The 24,915-nt window shown below is 40.8% G+C and overlaps 1 protein-coding gene and 2 long non-coding RNA genes across 3 annotated transcripts; all 3 read left to right on the top strand.

Annotated features, from left to right (window-relative positions):
* The first annotated feature begins 324 nt into the window (after positions 1-324).
* On the top strand, positions 325-3,045 carry LOC147516527 (uncharacterized). The gene is made up of 3 exons (XM_086593307.1): positions 325-474; positions 624-2,345; positions 2,566-3,045. The coding sequence occupies exons 2-3, from the start codon at positions 1,095-1,097 to the stop codon at positions 3,043-3,045; spliced, it is 1,731 nt and encodes a 576-aa protein (XP_086449433.1). The 5' UTR covers positions 325-474; positions 624-1,094.
* Positions 3,046-12,910: 9,865 nt separating this feature from the next.
* On the top strand, positions 12,911-14,811 carry LOC147516526 (uncharacterized). The gene is made up of 5 exons (XR_015213034.1): positions 12,911-13,425; positions 13,744-14,035; positions 14,112-14,408; positions 14,488-14,583; positions 14,698-14,811. It is a non-coding gene; the product is annotated as an uncharacterized LOC147516526 (long non-coding RNA).
* A 1-nt stretch (position 14,812) lies between these two features.
* LOC147516525 (uncharacterized) lies at positions 14,813-16,761 on the top strand. The gene is made up of 3 exons (XR_015213695.1): positions 14,813-15,026; positions 15,123-15,404; positions 16,438-16,761. It is a non-coding gene; the product is annotated as an uncharacterized LOC147516525 (long non-coding RNA).
* The last annotated feature ends 8,154 nt before the right edge of the window (positions 16,762-24,915 follow it).

Here is a 24,915-nt window from a genome sequence, read left to right as displayed (position 1 = left end):
TAAACCCCTAACAAGTCTGTCGTGAATAAATCAATGCAGAAACAACGTTATCCACTACAAATAGATCAATCCTACATAAAGATTGATCCTTCTCTCTAGACAAGACTTCAATACCCTCCAAATACTATCCCAACTAGGAGCGGACCCACTATATGGGCAAGGTATTCAAGTCGATTTTGCCGAAGAAAAAAAATACTAGTCTTAACTCTTAAGTTTTAATTTGGCCCATGTGGCCATGTGTCCATCCAATGATCCAATTATTTGGCCCATATTACGCCTTAAAAGAAATGGCCCAATAAATCAACAAACTCTTTTTAGCAGCTTCCGCAGGAGAATGGAATTAGCATCCATTAGCTCTGTTCCTTCGCACGACATCTATGTGTTACGACCTCCAATCCCATATTCCCATCGTTTCTGATTTCTCTTTGTTCAGCTGTTCCCCAAATCCCCAATTCACCTTTTTGAGGAATTGAGGTATATTGTAGTTATTATTTTTTTTTCTTTAACCCAAGTTATTCTTCCATTACTCAATATTTGTATTTTTTTTTTAAATTTTTATTGTGGATTTGTCATTTGGTTAAAGACTTAAAGTATTTGACTTCATGTTTGTATTATTGTATCAGTAATGTTGTAATGGAGAAGTATTTTAAAAAGTTATTTGTGCCTATTGAGGCTCCTACATTCAAGAAAGGTGGCTCCAATCAGCACCCTAGTCTCAAAAGAAATCATGAAGAAGTTGAGCTTACTCAATCTCCTTCTACATTGAACATTGTTGATGCCAATTAAGTGGTCTGAAACAAAGACATGTAGATGTCGACTTAGACGCTCTTTTTGCAGACCCTGGCTTACGAACACCAATTTCAGATTACCATCCTAGTGCTCAAGACTCCATTCGAAGAGTATATCTACTTAGAGGTCCATGTCAGCTATGCGAACATGACTTTCCCCAAACAGATGTGAGTGGTTACGCAAGACGGTTTAAGAAGGAATGGTTTGATGAGTTTGGTGATTGGTTGGAGTACATTGTAGAAAAAGATGCAATATTTTGTTTATATTGTTATCTCTTTCGGAATTGTGTACGAGGTGGTAATGACATGTTTATGAGCGAAGGATTTACCACTTGGAATATGAAGAAGAAGTTGCGAATCCATATTGGTGGACCAAGTAGCGCTCACAACCAAGCATACAGAAAAGGTCAAGATCTGCTTAATCAAAACCAACACATAGAGACATTCTTTCAGAAGAAGACGTCGCAAGATTGGATTAATTACCGAATCTGTTTGAATGCGGTACTTCATTGCATACGCTATCTCCTTCGACAAGGATTGGTTTTTCGGGGTCATAATGAGTCATATAAGTCATTTAATAAGGGAAACTTTCTTGAACTTTTAAAGTTCGTGGTAGATCACAATGAAATAATTCATAGTGTTGTTCTTGTCAATGCTCCTAGTAACAATAAGTTGATTTCACCAAAGATTCAGAAACACCTTGTTGGTGCATGTGCAACTGAAACCACTAATATGATACTTAGTGATCTTGGTGGTTCACTATTTTCCATTTTGATTGATGAATCCCGTGGTATTTCGGTCAAGGAGCAAATGGTAGCTGTGATACGTTTTGTGGATAAATCGGGATGTGTGGTAGAACGTTTTCTTGGTATGGTGCATGTGGCTGAAACTTCTGCAATATCACTTAAGCTAGCAATAGAAGCTCTTTTTATCAAACATGGGTTGAGTATGACACATTTACATGGGCAGGGCTATGATGGTGCTAGCAATATGAGAGGGGAGTTCAATGGCCTTAAATCGCTCATAATGAAGGAAAACAAATCTGCATTTTATGTGCACTGTTTTGCACACCAATTACAGTTAGGCTTGGTTGGTCTTGCAAAAAACGAGCCTCAAGTTTCCTTGCTCTTCACCTCAGTTTCTAAAGTTGTCAATATAGCTGGAGCTTTTTGCAAGCGACGTGACATTCTTCGAGAACAAGAAGATGCAAGAGTTGTTGAAGCTCTCAAAAGTGGTGAACTAGTAACTGGTAAAGGTAAGAATCAAGAGACTAGTCTTAAACGACATGGAGATACACGTTGGTGCTCACACTATGAGTCATTGATAAGCTTGATAATACAGTTCTCCTCTGTGATTGATGTGTTGCATGGTGTTATGGAAGATGGATCGAATGCAGAACAAAGGGGTGAAGCATTTGCATTATTAGATTTTATGCAATCATTTGACTTCATCTTACACTTATATTTAATGAAAAGTATACTTGGAATCACCAACAACTTGTTGAAACCATTGCAAAGAAAAGATCAAGATATAGTTAATGCTATGACTCTTGTCAAAGTAACCAAAAGTCGACAACAAACTATGCAAACTATGAGGGCAAGTGGACTGGATGTTTTTTTTTGAAGAAGTTTTTGGCTTTTGTTCTAAACATAGTGTCATAGTTCCTCAAAAGGATGATAATTTTGTAGCACGTGGCCGATCTCGACGCCGGGTTGAAGAAATGACAAATTTGCATAATTATCGTATTGAGTTGTTTACTAAAATAATGGATTGGCAGATCCGAGAGTTGGATGACCATTTTGATGAGGTTAACACTGAATTGCTTCTTTGTCTTTCATGCTTAAATCCTAGTAATTCATTCTCCACTTTTGAAAAGTCCAAATTAATCAGTCTTGGTGAGTTCTATCCAGCTGACTTTTGTGAAGCAAGTCTTATGATGCTTGACAATGAGTTAGAAAATTATATCTTTGATGTCCGCTCCAGCAAAGATTTTTTAGAGTTGGAGGGAATTAGCGATCTTGCAAAGAAGATGGTTGATACTAAAAGGAACATTGTTTATCCGTTAGTGTATTCCCTCTTTACTTTAGCTCTTATCTTACCAGTTGCAATTGCCACCATTGAAAGAGCTTTTTTAGCTATGCATATTATTAAAGCCTGTCTAACTAATCGAATGGGAGATATGTGGCTAAATGATTGTATGATATGGTTACATTCATTGAGAACGACGTTTTTGCAAATGTCGATGATGAAGCAATAATGCAACGCTTTCAAAAAATGAAAAAGCGTCGAGGGTTGTTGTGAGAGATCATTATAGTACTAGCTTTGGAAGATGTTTCACTTATTTTGTATATGAGAGGAATTTATTTTGAGAAGTTGATGTATTTATGTGAATGTGTGGTACATAAAAATACAAAATTTGTATGTTTCTATTGAACTTTCTATTTTTGGTGTCCTTAGGTTCTTTTTCCATTAATGAAGTTCAATTTTATGAAATTTTTTGTTACTTGTTTTTATTTATGTGTTTTTTAAACATAACATTAAAGAAGTTTTTTGGTCGTTGAATACTGAATACCCTCGTCGAAACTCCTGGGTCCGCCCCTGATCCCAACGCTTCTCATTAATAATTTAACAAGCATATAAAGTAAAGATAATAATGCAAAAGAGAACCAACCACAAGACAAGAATATATCGTGGTTCGGCAATGTGCTTACGTCCACCGGCGAGTTCCAAGCTTTACTAGATGTCCAGAGTAACATATTACAAGAGCCCTCAATTCACTCACAAAGAATGAACACTCAACTCACTATGAATTGCTCTCTTACAATCTCTACAATCTCTTTCTTTCTTGGTTTTGGTTAGGTTAAGTTTTTACAGAAAAAACTTATATTTATACTGTTTCTGAAAACTTCCGAAAATAGTCGAATTCGTGTTGAAAAACGGTGGACCGCGGGTGCGCCCTTGGCAAGGCAAAGTCTGAGCCGAAGCCCATTAATGTAATGTTAAGTTTGCCAGAGAGAGGGCTGGCGCCTTTTGTCCAGAGCATACATAAGCGGCGCCTTTTATATGAGAGAAAGAAAAAAAAACTCTTTTTTTCTCTATATTTCTTCGAACTACCCTTCCACAAAGAAGCAAAAGAAAAGACGGCGAGGGTGATGTCGAATGAGATGACTTCCACAAGCAAGTGGAAGGGTAGTTCGAAGAAGCCTTTAAAACATGTACGGTGCTATAATTACAAGGAAAAAGGGTATTATCTATGTGATTGCCCTAGCCCGAAAAAGAGTAACAATATGAGTGGTAAGTTTGAGAATGAGGATGTTAGTGAAGCAAGTCTTGCTTCCGGCTTTGATGGGGATGAAGTAAGTCTTTCGGTGTCTACACAAGATGACCACATGACCGATAAGTGGATTCTTGATTCCGGGTGTTCCTACCACATTTGTCCAAATAGGAAGTGGTTTGCTACCTATGAGAACTTGAGTGGAGGTTCCATTTTGATGGGTAATGATGTTGCTTGTAAGACGGTAGGAATTAGAACTATACGGGTCAAGATGTATGATGGTGTGGTGAGGATTTTAACCGATGTGAGGCATGTTCCTGAATTAAAGAAGAACCTCATTTCTCTTGGTACCTTGGATTTCAAAGGCGACAATTTTGTGAGAAATGGTGGAGTCCTAAAGATCCTTAGTGACTCTTTAGTAATTATGAAGGGTTAAAGACATGAAAACTTGTATACTTTGTTAGGTAGTACAGTGATAGGCGTTGTAGCATTAGGTACATGTGGTGATGATTCTGAGTGCATAAAATTGTGGCATATGCGCCTTGGGCATATGAGCTAAAAGGGATTGTCTGAGTTGTGCAAGCGAGGGCTACTGAAAGACTTGGAGAAACCAAGTATGGAATTCTGCGAGCATTGTGTCTATGGCAAGCAGTGCAAAGTCAAGTTCGGTACAAGCAAGCACAAGACGAGAGGCATCTTGGATTATGTGCATACGGATGTTTGGGGACCCTCTAGAGTGGCTTCTAAGGGAGGTAACCGATATTATGTCTCTTTCATCGATGATTATACACGCTATGTGTGGGTATATATCTTGAAGTCCAAGGATGAAGTTTTCGAGACATTTAAAAAGTGGAAGGCAAGGGTTGAGAAATGCATAGATAGGAAGGTGAAGACTCTACGGTCTGACAATGGTACTGAGTATACCTATGGGCCTTTCCAAGAGTTTTGTGCACAATAGGAAATTGCCAGACACTGGACAGTAAGGGGCACGACACAACAGAATGGGCTAGCAGAAAGAATGAATAGCACGTTGCTTGAGAAAGCTCAGTGTTTGCTTTCCAATGCCAATCTTGGCAAAGAATTCTGGGAAGATGCAGTGGCCATGGCGTGTTACCTATATAATAGATCACCAGTTCCGGCGATAGACTACAAGACACCTTATGAGGTGTGGACAGGGAAACCAGCTGATTATGATACTTTGTGCGTGTTTGGATCTAGTGCTTACTACCACATGAAGGATAGTAAGCTTGATTCTAAAGCTAGGAAAGCAATATTCTTGGGCTATGCAAAGGAAGGAAAGGGATACGGATTGTGGTGTCTTGAGAACCACAAGTTCCTGGTCAGCAATGAAGTTACCTTTGATGAGACTTTGGTGCTATATTTTAGCAAGCCGGAGAAGGCTGGAAATAGTGGTGATTCTATAGAATCTCAGGTGATTGAGATGGAAGCGTCAGAGGATGCTATAGAGAGTGAGATTCTTAATGAAAGAACTATTCAATAAGAAGTAGAGCTACAACAACCTGAGCAACAATCTTTGGTTAGATCAAAGCCAAAGAGAAGTGTGAAACAAGTTATGAAGTATGGGCATGATAAGCCAGTGAAACATTATGGTCAACCGGACTCGGTTGCCTACGCATTGAATATCAAGGGTGATGAACCAAACAACTTCAAAGAAGTTGTTAGATATGGTCATTGCAAAGATTGGTTGGTGGATATGCAGAAAATGGTGGAGGTTCGTGATAAGTTTTGTACTTGGGAATTTGTTTCATTGCCTAAGGGTAATAGGGCTTTGGGTTGTAGAAGGTTCTCTATGGAGTTGAGTTCCAACATTGGTTGGAGGTACTCCACAAATGGTGGAGGCTCATGCATTGTTGATTGATGCCTTTCATAGGCATGGCCCTTCGTGGGCGTGATTGCTCTTTGTGAGCATGACTTTCTATGAAGATAGCTCTTTATGGGCACGACGTGACTCTTCGTGAGAAAGACACTCTTTGTGGGTGGCTCTTCTCGGGCATGGCCCTTTAGGGCAGTTGACGGCGATTTCCGGGAATAGTACTTCTTGTTGGATGTGTTCGGCTCGATTTTATGTGTTAAAACCTCACTGAGGTGGAAAATGTAGAGAACAAAGGAGTTTTTTTTTTCTCTCGTATAAGGTGCGCCCGCGCTTATGTATGCCTGGACAAGGGCGCGCGCGTGCTCCTCTCTTGATGGGAGGTCCTTGTTGTGGAATAGTTGCTGCACTTGGCATGCCTTTTTTAAAGCACTAGGAGCATTGGGTTAACTATGGCCAACAGATTTATGTGGTGAAAATAGTAAACACTCCCTTTTTTTGGAGGATATTGTTTCAAGTATTTTATTTTCCCAAGAAATTGGTCCCAAGCCTATTTTTCACTAACATTTTCTTACCCATCTATTAAATCCCAAAATTAAAATAAACCTATCTATTTGATGAGTATGAGAAATAGGCTGCAGAAAAGTGAAGAGAAAGACTAGTCTGAACAAAAATTAGTTATTTGCTTCAGAAAGAAAAAAATAAATAAAAATAAAATAGAAATAAGTTTCCATAAAAGAAAGAAAAGTCATAGTTAGAACTCCCACAGTTAAATCAAACGGAGTCAAAAAGCCAAGAAGGGCTAAGTGTGAAAACTCATTTTAGAAGTAGGAAAGAACAAATGATTTCTCTAGTTTTAAAATTTTGAAGACCCTGTTTTCTCATACTTAACATATTTTTTATTTCCTACTCCATATTCTTTTACACTACCGCCTAAACCCCATAATATATAATAAAGACCTCTAGCTCAACTAGGAGTAGGGTGGTGTGATATTAAGTAGTAGTTGTGATCTATCGACCCAGGTTCTTCTGAATGTCATTGAGATGTGAGAAAATGTGTGCCCACTGCACACTGGAGTTAGTGAAACTTGAGTAGAAAAATTATGAGAGAATTTGTGTTTTGACACATACTTGTGGGAACCTATTTAAGGACGCTCTCCAAAGGATCTAAAAACGGCCCTGCTTGTACAATTCATTGTAAAAATTCACTGCATGTATGGTCATATGTAGATGTTTTGATTATTGTATATTTATTAACATAAGTGTCAAATGAATTAGTTCTCGTTCCCCGCTAGTGAGATATACAGATATATGAGAATAACTAAGGGAACACGTCTTTGTAACTGAGTCGTTGTAGTATATATATAGATGAAATTTATGAGTATCTTCTCTGGAAAACTCTCACGAGGCTAAATCTCGTCCACTAGGGAATTTCTAATGATTTAAGGCCTTATTGCATACAGTCAATGCAATCGCACTCTGCGAAACGAGAATTAGCTTAGATTACACATTTTTTTGCCATTTATCTGTTTTATTGTCACTTCTTTGCTTGAGGACAAACAAAATGCTGTTTGGGGGTAGTGTAATAAGCACCCAAAACTGTGTTATAAATCCTGTAGAGACATAACATTTAGGTTAAATATGTGTTTAGTAAATATAAATTAATTATATTTTCGTGCTTTTACAGGATTCAGCAATTAACGACAAAGTACAAACAAAACCTGCATTTAGCATGAAAAAGTGGTACAGAATATTGCTTGAACGTGAAACCTTCTTTCTTTGCCCATTTGAAGCTAAAAAAAGCCAGACTAAAGCCCGTGGACTCAACACCGACCATTTCTAGGTCAAATCAAGACAACGGTGTAGAAAAGCCGTGGAACTTTTCAAGATCATATCTCCTGATTCTGGACTCTGAATTCGGCACGGGAACTGTCACACCCTGAAATTAAAAACAGGAAATTATCCAAGATATAATTATCTCAATCGTCACCCTATTCAATCATCTGAAAACCCAGGATGAAACGAAATCCTAATAACCCATTCTCTTACATGACAATAAAAATTTGAGATCAATTTAAAACCCGGAATAACAACTCGATCTTCATTCACGAATTCAAAAATAACTAACTAATTCTATTACATTTGTTTCAAATCAAAACTTTACACTTCAAAAAATTTAAACCAGTAAGGCTCCAAGAGCGAATCTAAATGAGGCGTCTGATAGAATGTAATTTAATACTTTTGCTCCTACTTAGGTAATTATAATAGGAAGAAGTAAACTATAATTTGCAAACTTTTTATCAAAGTTCTACTCTCAATTATCATACAATAAAACTAGAGTAAGAATTCGTTCCACTCCTAGTTGCTTAGAAAATACTAATTTCACTAATGATTAACAATTGAACAGCATGAGAGTAATGATTCTAATATGGTGAAAACTAATATTGAATATATTCTAAACTAAACTATGAAAATTAAATAATAAGATGTGAATATGAAGAAGGAATTAGGGAGATTTGAAATCCACTTAGATTAATCCTTAACATGCTAGTATAGAGTTCGTTGCAACCTTAATCTTTATGTTTTCACACAAGGTTCAACATAAAGGTTAGGTCTTTTATCCCTAATTATTCATGGTATCTCTAGCCAACTAATAATTAGCATGAGAGGAAGTTGAAAACTATTCTCATGGTGAATGAACTACCCCTTAGACTTGAAACTCTTTAATACAATTATTCTATACTAACACATCAAGTCTTCATCAAAGCTTCAATCAAACCCCTCTAATGGAGGTATAGCTATGGTTCATTAGACTATCATAAAATAAATAATGAGAAGAAGAAGACATAATTAAGAGAATACTTGTATTAAAATAACTTGAATTGTATTAATGGTGGCTAGGCTAATAAAACATAAACTAGGTTTAGATTAAAGAGAAGAGGTATGAGAGAGTTAGAGTTTTGCCTTAGTCCTCTTTATATAGAAGAGGGCTAGGTTTACAATTTCATGCATGGGCTTTGGATCTATGTTTTGGGCCACTAAATCAAACCCAAAACCTAATTACTTAAGTCCAAAAAAGGTTTTTCTGTTGGAAATTACTGCAATAACCTTTTCGTCTACTTTTACTCCTCTAATTGGATCACAACTTAAACAATTAGAAAGCCTTTTCCTAGCCGGTCATTTTGACATATAATAGGCCCAATTCCGAGGTTTGAGTCCAAAGATACGGCCTACGGAAGTTCTATTGACTTTTATGCTCTATTTATGCCCGCGTTAACTTTGACTTTTCAGCTTTGATTGGGCTTTAAAAAGGCTTTTTCTTCTTGAAACTTGGGCTTTAACCATATAACTTCTTAGCAACCAACCTTTGCTCCTTTCTCTTGCAAAAGTGACATATTTCTTCACATAGTTGACTCAAAGACCTGAAATACACAAAAGTACGTAAACAGTACTAACTCTTATTTATTATAAACATAATTGGTCTAAATGTAATATTATTAAGGGGTTAAAACTATAGTTTTGGGCTCTTATCAAACCACCCCCAAATAGCATTTTGCTTATCCTCAAGCAAAGATGACAAATTAAAATAAGTGACAAAAAAATGGAGTTCTAATTAATCTCGTTTCGTCGAGTATGATTGCATTGACTATATGCAATAAGGCCTTAAACCACTAGAAATTCCCTAGTGGATGAGTTATAATCTCATGAGAGTTTTACAGAGAAGATACTCACAAACTTCATTTAAACTACAACGACTAAGAAATAGAATTAGTGTTTTCTTATTTATTCTCAGATATCTATACATCTCACTAGCAATGAATAAAGAATAATCAATTCGAAACATAAGCTAATACGTGCATAATAATCAATCATCTACGGATAAACATATATATAATGAACTATGCTATGAAATGCAATAACAGATCCGTTTCTGAAACTTTGGAATAGCGTCCTTATGTAGGTCCTCACAAATATGTCAAGACAAAAATACTCTGATTTTCCCACTCAAGTTTCACTCACTCCAGTGTGTAGTGGGCACACTTTTCCTCACATTCTCAATGACATACAAGGGAGCTAAGGTCGATCAAACACATATATTTGCCACTTGCTATCACACCAACCTATTCCTAATTGAGCTAGAGGTCTTTATTAGGTGTTGTAGGGATTAGGTGATGGTTTAAGAAGTAAGGAAATCGATATTCAAAACACTACACCAGATTTAAAAACAAAAGACAAAGCTACCGACACTTTTGTTTTGTCTTTTTGTGAGCACGCCCACCACGTGTCGTTGAACTCCCCCTAAGCGTCGGATCACATTATAAGAAAATAAGAAAATAAGAACCTGTTTCTTCACTCTTTCGTTCTCTCACCAAAATAAGAAAATTACAGCAAATCACTCTCAAAATCTTCATAATATTTGATCAATCCTCAAATCGCTATCTTCAGCAAATCACTATCTTTATCAAATCTACAATCTCTTCAGGTAATTTCAATTATTTCTTTATCAAATCTACAATCTCTTTATCAAATCTAAGCGATTTCGTCAATGATTAATTCATATAATCTTTAAACATGTAATCAGATTCGAAATTAGTTAAACAAAGTAGTATTGTAATCAGGTTCGAAATTAGTGATTCATTGATTTGTCAGCTGGTTTTGCATTTGGTAATGAAACCTAGAAATCTCTGAATCAACATTGTGATGATATTGCTGAGTATTATTTGTTTTAGTTTTCATGCCATACTCAGTTTTCTATTTTAATAGTTACTTAAATTGAAATTGATATTCTTCTATTTCAGATAGCGAATCTCTCTCATCACCGAAGAACTCCATTGGGCCCCCTGAAGCATCATTTGTTTAAGATCTACTTCCGGAGATACTGAAAACATACAAACTATTTTGTATATAGACTGCAGCCGAGAACCTGGAACCGTTTCTAGGTACATATCAATTTAACTTCTTGTCACATTCGGATCGAAGTTTACGTGTTTTACATTCCTCTTAAGGATCAGTGCAGATATCTGTTCTTCTCCGTGTGTGGTAAAAGTTTAAGTTTAAGGACGTGCTACAAAAATTATGCACCAGTCACAATAATGCCAAAGGCTTAATATACAAGAGAGTAAAATCAGTAACCATTTGTTAAGCTGTATATTTCTCCAGCTCTGTTCTCTCATCAAGCTGACTGTTAAACATTATCTTATTTAATTATGTTTCATTGTTAGGTTAGCAAACAGTGAGACCTCACGTTATTTTGAAATGACTTTAGTTAGATTTATCAGACACTTGAACATTCTGTTGTCTGCAACGCATCAATAGTTTCGAGGACCATTGGCTGGCAGGACTCTCTGCAATCTTTTCTCTCAATTGGTTGATCCAACTGAAAAAAAAAAACAGATTATGTTATAGTATACATTATATTAGAAATAATGAACTAGTAATGGAGTTATTAAAGTGGTGGTGTCTACAGAGTATAGAATATGATTATGATGTATTTAGTTTGATGTGGTTTGCTAAAGATTTTCTAGCTAAAGAGTTCATGCATCAGAACCAGTAGTACCACATGTAACGCATAGGATCCAAGAGTATATATATATGATTTGCTAAGAGCATCGATGCCTTCTCTTAATTCTTCATTCCCACCCAAATGATTCTCATTTCCACCTGAATGAGCTTGGCAGTGATCAGTGGAAGCGGGGACTTTGTCTAGACAGGAGAGACTCTCCCGTTTTTCATCATGTTCGACCACTCTATCCACCTCTTGAGAATCTTCAACTATGCAATTATCTAACCCCTCACTGCAGCAGCCTGAAGCTTTTCTTTTCAGAAACATACACATTATTTTCTGGTGAGACCAATCTACGCCCCTCTCGCTTCTTGTCTATTTGGCTGCGAGTCCCCTATCGGGGAGTTTCTCATCTACTATTACTTCGGATGAACTCGGGAACCACAACTAGAAGTTTCAAGACAAGTCAACATCATCTTCATTCTCGTCTCGTTAAAACTTCTCGAGCTTGAAAATCCATTGTATATTTCAAAATCGTTAGAGATATACGAGGTTGTACATGCATCAACAACACCATATCCAGTAAGCTGTCGACAACCTGCACTACCAGATGGAGAGAATGCAAATTGCTTGCCTATTGCTTCATCTTCCTGCATTTTGCAAAAAAGAATACGACTACATCAATTTACTGTAAAACCCTTCTAAAACATAGAAATAAAGTTGGTAGAAATGCATAAAGAACAAAGTAACATGGACAATCCATTTTCTTAAAGAAAATGTTGTTTGACACAGATACACGTACAGTCATACACTCGTGTATGACACGGACACGTGCATATGATTTCTAACTAGGGTTTCTTCTATACCCTAAAATATAATGCACCAACATATTTACAACTCCATAATATGTCACTTTAATAGTTATTTATTTGTAAGGAGGCGCTTTGTAAGGTCTTGAACCCAACATTTGCTGTGTAGTTCAAGAATAATAACAATATTTTTCTTTTTAATTAGCTGCGTCCCTGTGTCCTAATTATATAGGTCATCGTGTCGGTCCGTATCCGTGTCACACACCAACACGCGTATTAGTGTCAATGTGACTTACATAAAGAGATGTCCAGAGAGCAAGAGAAGAATTAACCACAAAATAGAATTTTTAAGCATATCCAAACTATTAGATTATTGTATTCATTTTGTTTTGAAGTAATATTTGCTTACTTAAACATTAGTGCTTTTTGCAACTACAAAATGATGTTCTGATCAAAAAGTGAATATAGAATGTAAGATCTAAAAACTTCCACAAAATACACAGCTTCTGCTTTCTTCTTTTACGTTCATTTCATTGGCTATATTCTTCTTTTATATATATATATGAATTATATATATATATATATATATATATATATATATATATATATATATATATATATATAAAATGAACACTTTCCTAAGCATTAAGATATTGGCTATACATATGAATATTCAAAAAACAATTGACTGATTACAAACCTTAATGGGCGACATAACGGTCTTGAGCTTGTTAAAAGATGTATGGTCAAAAGCTCGAAATTGACAATTAGAAACTAATTCTGCAAAAGTTCCAGGCTCAAACAACTCCTTCAAAACCAACCCAGATTCTCTAAGATATTGAATCCCACCGGGTGTTTCCAAAAGTTTGATTTCTATCCCTTGGTTATCATTGGAGCAAGATGAAAAACCATTGCAAGCCTTCGCTGGAATCTGCCCCTCTAAAAATGACTCTAAATCATTTTCTTTCTCACTATTGTTTCTCATGGATCGGCGGGAATGGCACTCCTTGTCGCAAGTAGCAGTAGGTATTTCTTGTGAATGTTCAGTTTGGTTACATTTCAGCCATAATTCTTTTCCAAGTGGGTCACTTATTCTTTAGACCAGTTAAGGATACGAGATAACCAAGTATGAATAGATTAATGGATGAGGTTGTATCAAGAAGGCCAACATGAATTGAGAGAGAGAGAGAGAGAGAGAGACTTTGGAGTATTATTTGAACGTAAGTACATTTATTTGAACTCCAATGTATACATAGTGATCTTATTATACATTTCCATTTCTTTATTGTTGTTTACTTGTTTATATCAAAGCCAGGGTTCAGATTTTGCTGCTAGCTGACTTGGGTTTACTTTATTTTGATGTTTTGACATGTTTTATTAGTTTCGATGCACTTAAATGAGGATTTTTGAATGAGCATGCAAAAATTTCATGAGATGTGCTGTTTAATTTTGCCTGGGGTCTTTGTTCTTTAGTTCTAGCTTTCCTTTAGATGCTGGGTATGTCAATTTAGCTCCAACTCGCAATCTTGTCTCGTTAGGTGTAATGTGACGATTCACTGACTGAATGATGATTTGGAAATCATGTGTAACACCTACGACTTGAGGAAGGTCTGGTCTTAAATTGCTAGGAGAGTCTAGGAGAAGGGAGAAGGAAGGGTTGTCCTTGATACCTCTGCCTACCTCTATTGCATCGACAACAGGTGAAATGTTGAAGTGCTTCAGATGTTCTTGAGGTCCAATGCCACTTAACCTAAGGATCTGGGGACTACCTAATGTCCCTGCAGATAAAATCATGTCACCCCATGATTCTGTATCCTTTGGCTGATTGAGGTAAGCTTCATAGGTTTCATCGTCATTTGCATTGACTGTTTCAAATGTCTTTTATTAATATTAGATTCTTATACAGAAAGAATACAATGTGGATGATGCATACAAAAAGATAAATCCGAAGAAAGTTGCCAAAAGCTTTAGGGAGTTTAAGCATCGTCTTCGCGTGAAGTACTATGACAAGTATGACAATGACGTCGATAGGAAAAGGAACTGCCCAATAGGAGTGAAATTGGAAGAATGGGAAAAATTCGTGGATAATGAATCTAAACCTTCGAGAAAACTCATGCGGACAAAGGGCAAAGCGGCTAGAGAAGCTGTGAAGGCTTTACATACATCAGGTAGAAGGGGAGCAGCAAGGACAGTCCATGATATGGTACTAATCTACCTTGTCAATTGTTAATTTTATTCGTAACACCATATTTACTTCTAACCTAGTTGGTAATGTTTTGTAGAAATCGAAAAATCCGAATGTTAAAGTGACTAGAACGGATTCATATATGGCTATCCATACTCACAAAGATGGCTCTTTTATTGCGCCAGAAAGGATGGTGAGTTTGACTGCCTATTTTCATTAATGATGAATCTGACCACCGCCTATTTTCTGTTCTCTTTTATATACTGCTTCTGAAATTTATTAAATGTCTAATATGTTGTCATGATAGGAAAGAATCAAGGCTATAATTGAGGATGACCCTGCTAGCGTAAACTTGGACCTAGACCATGATCCAGTTGCTCAAGTGTCGCGCCCGATAAATTTGGTCGAAAGGCCGGTATGAGTGTTGGCATATCAAAGACATCCCTTGCATCATCAGCTCCTGCTAAAGAGCAACTTTGCCAACAAAAGCAACAACACTCGATGCTTGAAGAGAGGTTTGAAAGTTTGGAGCGACAAATGGTCACCATCACTAAGATCTTGCTGGAGACAAGAGAAGAAGTGGCAGGTCAGCAATCACATAGAAGGATCGTTGCAGATTCATCAGCGACGTCAAATGTATGATTTGAATGTGAGACATTGTGCCTAGGGGCTTGAGCTAATTTAGGAGATAACTAAATCGTGGTTTTGTCTTTGTTAACTTATTGCTTGTAGGCGAGGGATCCAACACGCTCACAATCACATGGTGATTCTTCTAGAGGGATGGAATTATGTGAATTGATTAACATGCATCGAGAAGTTGTTGCCAAGGGAAGGGCAACAAGAGCAAATATCATTCTTGATGCAACTCCGGATACCCCAATGGACATTTACAACGTCCGTGTATGCCTTGTCATTGACCGCACTGAGCGCTTATTTGGATCCAAAAGAACATTCGGGGAGCTACACCTTCCTACAGCAGTCAAATGGCCGAAGGATTTTACTCGTCTTCTTTAGGTACGGTATTCTATTTGTTTGTGTTATCATTTCTTTACTTCTTGTCTTTACTTCTTGTGTTTGTGTGTGTATGACTTGTCTTTATTTCTTGCAATTTTAGGATAAGTGTGATTTTCGGCCAAGTATATATACTGCTTAGAATGACTAGTTATGGCCAAGTATATATACTGCTTCTAGTTTAGCTTGTTTTTAAAATTTGAATATAATAACATACAGTTTTTATGGTACGGAAGAGTTGTTGCACATGCATGATTCATTGCCCAATACCAACTATTGTATCTTATCAGAGGTCAAAGGATGCTTGTGCCTCATAAGTGTCTCTGATGTTGAACTAGATATATGGTGTTTGGAGGACAAAGTTGACAATTTATGGACCCAATTGTATAACACTCATCTGCACTGCTTGTCAAACTTACCTACTCACATAAAGAGTTATTCATTTTCAACTATTATTAAACCAATGCGGATTTGATCTTTTAACTGGAGATTCCCCTCTCGTGTAAAAATCACCTGAATAACTCTGAGAGTACTTCTTTTAACTGGGTGCTGTGGTTTCTGAGAGTACTTCTTTTACACTTTCTTCTTGATCAAGTTGTGGTAGTAGTACTGATTGATCTCAAGTAGTTTCTTTGATATGTTGAACAGTACAATCTGTGGCTAATTATGAACTGCAAATGAGCTGCATTCAATTCTTTCCATCCTTGTCTGGTCTACCAATTGCTTGACCATAATAAAAAGTACTAGTAACATTTATGGGCTTCCTTGTTGCATGTTAACTATTTTGATTCTTATGGACTTTTTGGTTCAGTGGAAAATTTTATTGGATGAAAATTGTGATAGGACTTAATTCTTACTAGAATATTGTTTGTTAAGTGCAAAAAGACTTAAATAAAGCAATTGGGGGGTTGAGGTTGGTTTGTATCTATCATGTTTTGTATGTTGATAGTATTTGTTGTGACTAGTGTTTTGTTCTTTTAGTCTCAGGCATTTAAAGAGTTCTATTTTTAAAGAAACATCTTATTATCTATTTCAGGTTCTACTGAGTTTCCATTAATGAATACACAACAAGAGGCGGGAAGTCGAGGATGGAGAATTCCACCAAGATCTGATGTATCTTAAAAGCAATTGGTACTAGAAGAATACACTATTTTCTGTTTTGTTTCTATGGATGGATATCCTGAACTTTTTAGGAACTTAGTACCATTTAACGACTAAATGTTTTGGTTGAGTTTTCTGTTTTGAGTTTTGGTTGAGTTTCTATGGATGGAATATCCTCAACTTGAATATGTTATGAGAATCAGTGGTAGTGTTAGTGGGTTGTAAAAGTACTAAAAGAAACTGCGATGGTTTGTTAGTAGGAGCTGAGTAACTTCTTGATGGGAACCTTTAACTGTTGCTATTATTAGAGTCATTTGAGTAGGCTATAAAATTGTTTCTATTAGCCATTTGAGGATGGATGAGGACTGGGCTTTGTCTATTACTGCACACTTCAAAAGGCACAAGTATCTGTTTATTACTGATGCTATTAATGCTGTTACAACCTATTCCCTTATGAGCCTATTCCCTAACCCTTACACACTATTCCCTCTTTCAACTTTCTCACTCACCCCCCTCTCTTAGGTCTCTCTCACTCTTTAGGTTAATGAATCCGCCTCCTTCTTCTCTCTCACCCACTATTACCCTTTATACCTTTCTTTCCATCCATCATGGCCCTCCACCTGTCCCTCCATCTCGCTGTCCTCTTAGCTCCATGTGTAGGGTTTCCGTACCGCGACCCCATGCTGTCAGCCCGATCTGGTGGATCGCGGACTTCGAAGTTACGCTTCTTCGGCCCAACTCTCTACTCCTATTCCTTTGATACATACTGCCACTACAGATGCCCCCTATCGAGTCCGCGATAGGGTGTCGGTCGGGGAGTCGAGAGTCCTCCACATTCATCTTTTCAACCGTAGCCTTCCGTCTTCCTTTCACCGCTGGATTCACGAGTTTGCATGTGACTACAGCTGACGCCCCCTCGATTCTTGTGCATCCACGCGTCCTTCATTGGCTGGTTCCTTTTGGTGTCCCCTCGATTTCAGCTCCCCTCAAATTACCTTTTTACCCCCTCTTCTTATAAAAAGCCCGCTCGATTTTTCCTCTCTCACTTAGCCTTTCTCTTGCCTTTCAGTTTCTCTCAACCTCTCCTTCTACCTTTCTTCTTGTTTTCCAGCACCGGTTGCTCTTCGTGGTCGTCTTCTCCGGTTTCCTCTGTGGGAATTCTTACTCCGGCTGCTTTCCTCTTACCTCAGGTTGGTTTTCTCTTCTCTTTAGCTCCCTTTACTTGCTATATTGCGCATTTCTCCTTTGTTCTTGGCGTTAGAGTCTGTTCATTTTCCCTTCCTTCTCCGCCTTGTTGTGACTGATTGTCTTCCACTCCGGCCACGATGTCGGCAGCGAGATCCGCCACCTCTTCCTCTTCCCAGTCCCGTAGCCGTGCTTCCACCCCTCTCCCCGACCAGACCGAGGCCCCTTCAACCTTTGGACAAGCTTTTGCCCTCCCGCCGCCTCCACCGCGCGGCCGTAGACCTAACCTTGAGGCTGTTAAAGCGGCTTATGGAATACCCGCTGACGTCATCCTAGAACATGTACCTGACCTAACTCACTTCCCCCACCTAGTTCCCTACAGGCCGGGGTGCCTTGTGGCCACGGTAGGACAAATCGTTGCTGGCCTGCGTTTGCCAGTCACCCGTCTCGATGTCGAGGTGTGCAATCACTTTAATATCCCCCCTTGCCAGGGCATCGGCAACTTCTGGAGGGTCATGTATGCCGCGAACCACTACAACCGTTCTGAAGTACCCAAGATAACGGTTCACGACATGACCGCTCACTTCTTCATCAAAAAGAGCACCAAGGAGGTTGGTGTCGGCTATCACTCCTTCTGTGTCCGTCTTAGAAAGCGCCACTTTATTCTTCGTATCACTTCCTCCGACAAACTGTGGCACCACTACCCTATTTATATCGCAGGCAACTTCCTCTCCGCAGATCTTCCATGTAAATTGAACCTTAACCACTTGGCTTTTCTTCCTAGTGGTGAGTCTCTCTCTTTATCTTCCCCCTTGATGCATATCTTTTGTTTTCTCAACTGACTTGACGGCTCTCTTTTTCAGGTTGGCGCCCCGACTCAAAGTCGCGACCTTACGACCACATTTCCTCCACCACCTTTCAGAAGCTTCGTGACCTGGGACCTGCTCAGGCCGTGATACTTGGGATTGACCCTGCCACCGCCACTCCCCTATTGTCCAATCCTGAACTGAAATCCATAGGGAAATACTGCGCCCCATTATTCCGTCCTCCTCCTCCCAAAGAAAGAAAACCACGTGACAATCCACCCACTAAGGGAAAACGCCGTACCACGAAACCCCCACTCCGTCCCAAGTCTGCTCGTAAGAACCCTTCTCCCTCCACTGCCCCTACTCCTTACCGATCCCTGACCACCTGGGAGGACCAATACTCATCCTCTCATTCCCCTTCCACCGCCTCTCAAGACTCAGACATGGGTGCCCACAAACGCAAACTCTTCGACAGCGACTCGGATGAGGATGTCGCCCCCATTACCGCCCCTGCTGCTTTCCTCCCTCTCCTCCCCCCGCCTCCCAAACGTTCACGGCCCTCGGCTCTGAAGAGGGTCCCCAGCTAAAACGCCTCTCCACCTACCGCTTCCTCGCAAGCGATCTGGCGTTCGGAAAGAAAAGCGCCTGGATCGCCGAAGGGGGGGGGCAGGGGGCCCGTTCCTCCATTCGCCCGCTTTTCAAACCGTGAACCGCCATCTAACCATCAACGACTCTGCCTTGGAAAACCCAGCTGTGGCTTCCTCCCTATTCTTTGGGTCTCACCTCCCCAAAGACATGGCATATGCTGAGGGTGGCACCTTCGAGTCTCACCGGACTTCGTTCTACACTGGCTGGGAGAAGGTAAACCTCTCTTTTCATTCAAGTATCTCCCTTCCCTTTCTCGGAGTATTCTAACTTCTATTCTCTTCCACAGATGAGTTTGGATATCTCCTTCATGATCCGCGGCCTCTTCGGTGCCCGGGCGCGGATCGATGAACTGGACAAGGAGGTCGCCCAGCTGGAAAAGGATAAGTCTGCCGCGGACATGGACAAGCTGAGGGCCCAGGATGAGCTTAAAGTTGCAGAAGCCGCCCACCTTGCTTACATGGACAAGGTTAATGACCGCTTGAGTAATCAGCGCGAGACCCTCCAAGCGAAGCACGCCGCCGCTCTGGACGCCCTCTCCCAGAAGCATCAAGAGGAGGTATCGGCTCTTCTGAATCAACACGAAGCTGATATGGACGAGCTCCGGGACAGCTTTCGGGCCCAGGCCGAAAAGAGGGTGGCCAAGAAGGTCAAGGAGGAATTTGACCGGCTCACCAAAGAGGGTCGTCTCCTTCTCGAAGCCCCTGCCGCGACTCCCCTACCCGAGGTCTCTGTGCCCATCCCGGACTCCCCTCTTGCCATACAAGATGCCGCTGAGCTGGTCTCTGAGGCGATAAATGAGGCGGTGGATGAAATTATAGCCGAGGCCGCCGAGTCCGTGATCCGGGAAAGCACTGCAGCTTGAAATTAGCTTGTTTTTGGCCCTGGCTAGGCTTCCCTTGATGCTACTTTGTAACACTATTTTTGCTTCAGTTTTTTGTCTTTCCACCCCCTCTTGTTGGGATGTTTATGTTATGTTATGTTTGATTGTCTGGAGTGTTTCTGTTGATACTCTTACTCGTGTATGAACAATAACAGGACCCTATTAGTGTATTCGCCCCCATTGGTGGGGAATGTTTGATTTGCTTGCCCCACGCCCAGACCAGGCCTCCGCCACTCTCTCTAACTCTGGCAGGCACTCTGCGTGTGGCGTGCGGAAGCCTCTTTGCTTCCGTTCGCCTTTCTCCCCCATAGGTCCGGGGCAACTCCTCTCACCCCGGCACTGCGGGGAACTCATCTTCGCGAGGCAACTAGTTGTGCCTCACTAAAGTTTGGACCTCTCGTCCTTGGAGGGCTCACCCCCTCCCTTCCCTTCACTCTGAGGGGCAATGAAAACTCAAGCAATAATATTTAACTCAAAAGTGCTATGGTTTTATATATGTACAGATAGCTCACACCATTCCCCATTTCTCCCATTACATCTACTCGTGAAATTTTTTCAGCAACCTTACATTTCACGGCCTATCCACAGCCGTGCCCTCCACAGTTTGTAACCGGTAGGTGCCTGTTCCCCCCACCTCGACCACCCGCGTATGGCCCCTTCCTGTGTCGGACCCAATTTTCCTTCACCGCCTTCTTGGTGGTCTGCGGGTGTCACTTTCGCTAAGCACCTTGTCTCCCACCACAAATTTCCTCACTTTCAATTTCTTGTTGTAATCGCTTTGCAGACGACGGCCGGCGATATTCTTCCAGGTTTGTCGTTTGTGCGGATGTCTCTCCTCTCTTCCCGCTAGATTCATGTCTCGGCGGGGATGCCCCAGTTTGATCCATCATTTACAGCCGCGGTCCTAGTGGTTCTTTGCTACCATTTTCGTTCGGTATCCGCGGCCTCCTACTCCATCGCCAATGCAAAAGGGGTCTCCTTGGTCGAGGTCCAGCGGGGGTTGTCCGATCGCCAAAGCACCCGATTTAGTTAAATCGCCCGGGCCCCCTTCTTGCCTTCCAGTTTCCTCTTAAGATTGTTGAGTATGGTTTTGTTAGAGGACTCCGCTTTTGCCCGTTCCCCGGGGTTGTAGGGGGCCGAGAACCCTTGTTTGATATGATATGTTTGCAGAAAATTCTTAACCCTTGATCCCGTGAACTGGGTTCCATTATCCGCAATGATAGTGTAGGGCACCCCGAAACGGCATATGATGTTTTCCCACAACAACTTGATCACTTGCACCTCTTTTACCTGCTGCAATGGCACCGCTTCGATCCACTTTGTAAAATAGTCCGTCGCGCGCCAACAAGAATCTCCTTTTACCGCGAGCCATGGGCGTGGTCCCACTATGTCAAGGGCCCACATCGCTGACGGCCACGGGCTGAACCGCGGCGGCTCTGCTTGGGCCAATATCAACCGAAAAACCTCGGCATTTCTCACATTTTTGGCGAATTCTACGGCGTCTCTTTTCATGTGAGGCCGGTAGCCTTGTGTTAACAACACGTGTATGCCGTTGTCCCGCTCGCCGAAAGTGGCTCCCACGGTCCCTTCCGTGCAACTCATCGAGCACCTCTTGAGCCCGTTTGCCCCAAAGCATCTTAACAAAGGTCCATTGAAATTCCTCCGATATAATTCCCCACCCGCTATATGTATCTTCGTGATGTCTGTTCCAGCTTTCGTCTTTCTCTGGGGCAAATTCCCTCTCCCCCTGTCAAAATCCGCTTGATTGGCATTATCCATCCATCGTCACCCTCCGCGGTGTTCATCACTCCCCATGCTTCCTCGACACTCGGCCTGTCCAACTTCTTCACTTGGAGGGTCCTTTCCTCGGACCCCGGCATGGCTGCCGCTACATACGCCAGAGCGTCTGCGTGGCGATTCTCCCCTCGATTCAAATGTACAAAGCGGATTTTTGTGAACCTCGACGCCCAGCTTCGCAAGACTCCCAAATATCTCGCCATCCTGGGGCACCTCGCCGTGAACCCTCCATTCGCCTGGCATACTACCAAATTGGAGTCGAGTTATACAATGAGTTCCTTCACCCCCGTGCCCTCGCCATTCTCATGCTCGGCGATTACGCCTCATACTCTGCCGTTGTTGGATGTTCGCGAAACCCAATTTCATTGTCGACTCTAGCTTTGTTGTTGTGTCGGCGCGTGACCAATACTACCCCATTCCGTTGCCGATCCGTCATCGACCCATCCGCAAACACTCTCCAACCGTTTTAGTTCGTCCCATGGGTTCAAGCTATCCAAATCCTTTCCGCTTTCGGTTCCAAAACCATCTCCTCCCCCATGTAGGATCCTCTGCGGAAACTTCTACCAAGAACTCCGCCCTTGCTGAGCCTTCTCATTTGTTCTCACGATCTTTGGATGTCATACGAACTTAGCATCCGCGGCCCGTTTCAAAGATTCTTCCCGACTTCTCGCTTTCTCAAAGCCCGCTTGAAGGCAAGTTAAGTGACCAAGATCAGCTGGGGGCTTCAAAGTAGGGCTTCCACGGGTGAAAATATCAAAATATCAAGCGAGTATGCTTCTCCACCGATCAGATTCGGTTTTCGCGATCCAACAACGTCTTTACTCGGAAGTATCTTCGCCTTTCTATCTTATCCACTACTTTCGAGCGAGGACCGAAATGATTGCATAATCTGTGACCCCCGTGTAAATATAATTTTTCTCCCTCTTGGTTTGTGACAACGGCATATCTTCTAAATACCTTTTAAGACCACGAAATGCACTCCACACTCTGTTGTCCATCATCGAAATCGTGGTGTTTCTCAATAGTCCGTACATCGGCCTACATTTGTCGAATGATTTTGATATGAACTGTTGTTGAGAGCGACCGCCCTTCCGATGACCACGCGCACCTCCTTCACTGTCTTGGGTGATGGCATCTCCACCAACGATCTTATCTGCTCTGGGTTGGCCTCTATACCTCTCTGTGTCACAATATACCCCAGAAATTTCCCTGTGGTGACTCCAAATGTACACTTCTCGGGGTTGAGTTTCAAGTTGTGCGTTCGTAGTATCTGAAATGTCTCCTCCAGCCCTTCCAAGTGCTCCTGTTCGGACATACTCTTCTCCACCATATCATCAATGTATACCTCAATACCCTTTCGGATCTTGCCCTCAAACATCTTCTCCCCCAAGCGCTGGAAGGTGGCCCCCGCATTTTTTAATCCAAATGGCATTCTGGTATAGCAGTATGTGCCCCCCTCTACTATGAAGGCCGTTTTTTCCTGATCAGGCCCATTATAACACCCCGTATTTTATTTCGTTTATTTTCCTAATAATAATAATAATGGATAATAGAAAAAAATAAAAATAGGATAAGTGTTAGTGGAAATAGGAGACGTGGGTTTATGGGATAAACCTTCTTCCCTATTTCGGGGGTTTTGTTTTTTCAAAAAAAAAAGAAAACAGAATAGGGTCGGTCAAAAACACAGCGAGAGTTTTACACAGAAAAACGGGATCTTGCTGAAAGAAGAAAAGGAAGAGTTTTATTCTGAGATCTAGCTAGTTCGAAGCGCGCTAAAGGTGAGTAGTCTGAAGTTTTTGGTTATATTTGTTTAAGCTATTCCTCCCAGTAATACTGTTTTCCAGAATTGAGATAGTGTAAACCCCGTTAATGGTGTCGGCTGATAAATACGAATGTCGCAGTACCACAGTATGTAAAACTCTGGTAAAGTTGAAAAAGTTAAACTGTCGAAGCATTGACATCTTGACACCGGTGGTTAATGGCGTCGCCATCAACACCAAACCGTCCTTTTTGTTTTGTGTTCGAAGTTTTTTTTTTTTTTTTGAATTGTGGTGATGTTAGAACTGTTCGTGTTATTATTGGTGTTAGATAGATTATGGGTAGGTCGCGAGTTGGTGGAAGCTTATGCGCGGTTCATGGCGGCTAAAGCCCCACCAATAGAACCGTCTGTAAACTGTTTGAACTGGGGTATATTTTTTGTTGATTCATGATGCTGGGTGGTTGTTGTGAAGTGTTGGGCATGAAATAGATGTTTGGTTTGGGTGATTGAGTGTTGGAGAGGAGTGGGGCTGTTCAAGCTCGGTTGAAGCTCTGTAAATACGGTAATGGAGGCGCGAACTCGAAATTTGTACTGGGTAATTGTGTTGTTTGTTTGGAGGGGTTAGGCAATGGTTCTAATATGGAACTGTGCTAGTGATTGGAAGGTTGATTTCGTAGTAAGTTGGGGCTGTTGAAGCTCCGGAGAAGTATTAATGGAGTCGGATCGATTTTCATCATAAGATTAGAAATCGTGTTTTGTGGTATCATTGTGTAGGGGTTTTTACAGGGAACCAAACCGCTGGGTTCTTTTTGTGTAGAGGTGGCCGGTGGTGGCTGTTGTGGTGGTCGGTGGTGGCTGGTGAAAGTTTTGGAAGTTTTGGTGAGGAAGGAGATGAACAGTGCATTCCGATTTGGGCTTGGGCCAAATGGGGGTGGGCTTTTATGTTTTTAACTTTTGGATTTTCAAATTTGACTTTTAAGTTAGACTTTGGGCCTTTGACTTTGGGCTTTTGGGTTAGAGGAGTTTGGGGTTGGTTGACTGCTGTTGACCCTTGGCAGGTCGACTTTGACTTTGACCAGAGTTGACTTTGACCAGAGTTGACTTTTGACCAGAGTTGACTTTGGACCAGGGTTGACTTTGACCAGTTGACCCAATTTGACTTTCAACTCGGAATTGTAATTTGGGCTATTAAGATAGAGTGCAGACTATTAACATCTTGGCTTTAGGCTTTAAGACCTATATATATCGTGTGTATGTGTGTATTAACTACTATGTGATTTTGCGATTTTTTTATGATATCTGGCGTTATGACACTTTGGCATCCACGAAATTAATAAC

The sequence above is a fragment of the Coptis chinensis genome, chromosome 2, assembly GCF_015680905.1.
Source record: "Coptis chinensis isolate HL-2020 chromosome 2, ASM1568090v1, whole genome shotgun sequence".
Taxonomy (NCBI): domain Eukaryota; kingdom Viridiplantae; phylum Streptophyta; class Magnoliopsida; order Ranunculales; family Ranunculaceae; genus Coptis; species Coptis chinensis.
This window is presented reverse-complemented; position numbering and strand designations above follow the sequence as displayed.

What these genes read in the sequence shown, in the direction of transcription:
- LOC147516527 (XM_086593307.1), top strand. Translation starts at nt 1,095, where the DNA reads ATGTTTATGAGCGAAGGATTTACCACTTGGAATATGAAGAAGAAGTTG. An exon ending in ATGCTATGACTCTTGTCAAA is followed by an intron (nt 2,346 to 2,565) that starts GTAACCAAAAGT and finishes ATGGATTGGCAG; the next exon opens with ATCCGAGAGTTGGATGACCA.